Source organism: Neopelma chrysocephalum, unplaced genomic scaffold (genome assembly GCF_003984885.1).
Source record: "Neopelma chrysocephalum unplaced genomic scaffold, ASM398488v2 Primary Assembly neopelma1_254, whole genome shotgun sequence".
In the NCBI taxonomy this organism is placed as follows: domain Eukaryota; kingdom Metazoa; phylum Chordata; class Aves; order Passeriformes; family Pipridae; genus Neopelma; species Neopelma chrysocephalum.
This window is the reverse complement of record NW_020897916.1, coordinates 1679-4866: the sequence shown is the minus strand read 5'-3', so window position 1 is coordinate 4866 and position 3188 is coordinate 1679. Positions and strand designations below refer to the sequence as shown.

General features: G+C 34.1%; 1 gene segment (V, D, J or C); it reads right to left on the bottom strand.

Moving 5' to 3' along the window:
- The window catches only part of LOC113977735, a 20676-nt gene that overhangs the window by 15964 nt on the left and 1524 nt on the right, over window positions 1-3188 (bottom strand). Inside the window, 1 exon segment of the C gene segment in view lies at window positions 2215-2284. Within this exon segment, the coding sequence occupies window positions 2215-2284 (70 nt within the window).

Here is a 3188-nt window from a genome sequence, read left to right as displayed (position 1 = left end):
TTTTTTTTCTCATTTCCCCAAAATCTCCTTTTTTTACCCCGAGCCAGGTGTTGTTTTTCCACCTAAAAAAGGGGAAATTGGGGTCGGAAAAAGCCCCGAATTTGTTATTTTCGAAACCGTCTCGGGGTTATTTTGGGGCCTTTCGGGGCCAAACTTCCCCTTTTTGGGGTTTTTCGCTGTTTTGGCCCCAAATTTGGGGTTTTAAGGCGAAAAAAGGGGATTTTTTAATGATTTTTAAAATTATTTTTTAAATATATTTTCAATTATTTGAATTAATTTCGAATAAATCTCGATTTTTTAATCCATTTTTCCTCCCTTTAAATTCTTATTTTTACCCTAAAATCGACTTTTTCTCCCCAAATTTTCAATTATTTCTTAAAAACCCCTAAAATTTGATATTTTTACTCTAAAATTTGATATTTTTAATCATTAAAATCCCTAAAAATGTCAATTTTTTCACAAAAAAAGACCCAAAAAATCCAATTTTTTCCCCCAAAATCGGCCTTTACATTCTCATTTTTACACTAAAATCGACTTTTTATCCCCAAATTTTCAATTATTTCTAAAAAAACCCCAAAATTTGTTATTTTTTACCATTAAAATCACTTTTAAAAATCGATTTTTTTGCCAAAAAAGACCCTAAAATCCAATTTTTTTACCCCAAACCTGCCTTTAAATTCTCATTTTTACACTAAAATCGACTTTTTACCCCAAAATCCACTTTTTATCCCCAAATTTTCAATTATTTCTAAAAAAACCCTAAAAATTGATATTTTTAATCATTAAAATCACCAAAAATGTCAATTTTTCACCAAAAAAGACCCAAAAATCCACTTTTTCCCCCAAACCAGCCCTGAAATCTCCCTAAATTCTCATTTTTACCCTAAAATCGACTTTTTATCTCCAAATCTTCAATTATTTCTAAAAAAACCCAAAAAATTGATATTTTAATCATTAAAATCACTAAAAATTCGATTTTTCACCAAAAAAGACCCAAAAATCGACTTTTTCCACCCAAAATTTTTTAAATTCACCTCAAAAAAAACCCTAAAAACGGACTTTTCACCCCATTTAAAACCCATTAAATTTTCACCCAAAATTCGATTTTTTTTCCACCAAAAATTCAATTTTTTTCACCAAAAATTCAATTTTTTTCCACCAAAAATCACCTTTTTTCACCCTCAAAAAATCCCTAAAATCCACTTTTTTACCCCAAACCCGCCCCGGGATTTTTTTCTCCCCTCAAAATCCACTTTTCATTAAAAACCTTCCTTTTAAAACCCCTAAAAATCGACATTTTTAACCCTCAAAAAATTCAAATTTTCGCCAAAAGTCGATTTTTTACCAAAAATTGGATTTTTCACCAAAAAAAAATCCTTAAAGTCCATTTTTTACCCCAAATCTGCCCCCTCAAACCCCACTTTTCATCTTAAATCTGCCTTTAAAAATCCCTAAAAATCGACATTTTTAATCCTTAAAAATTCAAATTTTTACCAAAAATCGACTTTTTACCAAAAATCGACTTTTTTTCACCCCCCAAAAAATCCCTAAAATTCAATTTTTTACCCCAAACCTGCCCTGGGATTATTTTTTCCACTTTTCATCTTAAATCTCCCTTTAAAAATCGACATTTTTAGTCCTAAAACCCTCAAATTTTTGCCAAAAATTCAAATTTTGCCAAAAAATTAAATTTTCACCAAAAATCGACTTTTTTCACCAAAAAAAATCCCTAAAATCGACTTTTTTTGATTATTTTTCCATTAAAAATCTGCCTCTAAAAACCCCTAAAAATCGACATTTTTAACCCTCAAAAAAATTCGAATTTTCGCCAAAAATTCAAATTTTCACCAAAAATCGACTTTTTACCAAAAATCGACTTTTTCACCAAAAAAAATCCCTAAAATCCACTTTTTCCGATTATTTTTCCCCCTCAAAACCCATTTTCATTAAAAATCTGCCTTTAAAAATTGACATTTTTAGCCCTAAAAATAATTTAAATTTTTACCAAAAATTCAAATTTTCACCAAAAATCGACTTTTTCCACCCAAAAAACACCCCCTGAAACTTATTTTCCCGCCAAAACCACGCCGAGGGCCACCCCAAAAACCCTCCCCTGCCATAAAACCGCGTCAAAAATCGTCATTTTTGGCCTTAAATCCCCCGAAGGAATTTTGGGCCGAAAAAGGGCGATTTTGGGCAAAATCGGGGACTCACCGGAGGAGACGATGACGTCGGTGCCGCTGCCCCAGGCGTCGATACCACCGAGCCCACGGTGCCAAAAACCCTCGGGGACCCCCGACAAAAACCCCCCCGGGAGGAGATTTTGGGGTGAAAAAGCCGATTTTTGGTAAAAATTTAATTTTTTGAAAAAAATTAATTTTTGGTAAAAATTTACAGTTTTTTCAGGGTTAAAAACGTTGATTTTGGGGTAATTTAAAGGGAGATTCAAGATGAAAAGTGGGGGGTTGAGGGAGGCAGGTTTGGGGTAAAAAAGTGGATTTTAAGGGGTTTTTTTTTGGTGAAAAATCCGATTTTGGGTAAAAAGTCGATTTTTGGCGAAAATTCGAATTTTTCGAGGGTTAAAAATGTCGATTTTGGGGTAATTTAGAGGTAAATTTTTAACGAAAATGGGTTTTGAGGGGGGAAAATAATCTGGGGTTAAAAAGTGGATTTTAGGGTTTTTTTTGGGGTGAAAAAAGTCGATTTTTGGCGGGAAAAAAAATGAATTTTTGGAGAAAAAAATCGAATTTTTGGTGAAAATTGAACGGTTTTTAAATGGGGTGAAAAGTCTGCTTTTAGGGTGGGGTTTTTTTTGGGGTGGATTTAAAGAAAAGGGGAGTTTGGGGAGAAAAAGTCGATTTTTGAGTAAAAAACCAAAATTTTGGGTTTTTTTGGCGAAAAAAGGGGAAAAAGGGGGAAAACGGGGGGTTATGGGGGGAAAAAGGGGATTTTGGGGGGAGTTTGGGGGGAAATGGGGGTGGGAATGGGGGATGGGGGAAGGAGGGGAGGAAATGGGGGAAAAAGGGTTGAAATCGGGAAAAAAGGGGAGAAAATGGGTTAAAAAGTGGAATTTTGGGGGAAAAAATGGGGATTTTGGGGGAATTTGGGGGGAAAATAAAAGGGGGGAATTTGGGGTAAAGTGGGGGAAAAATGAGGCCAAATTTGGGGGAAAATGGGGATAAAGAGTC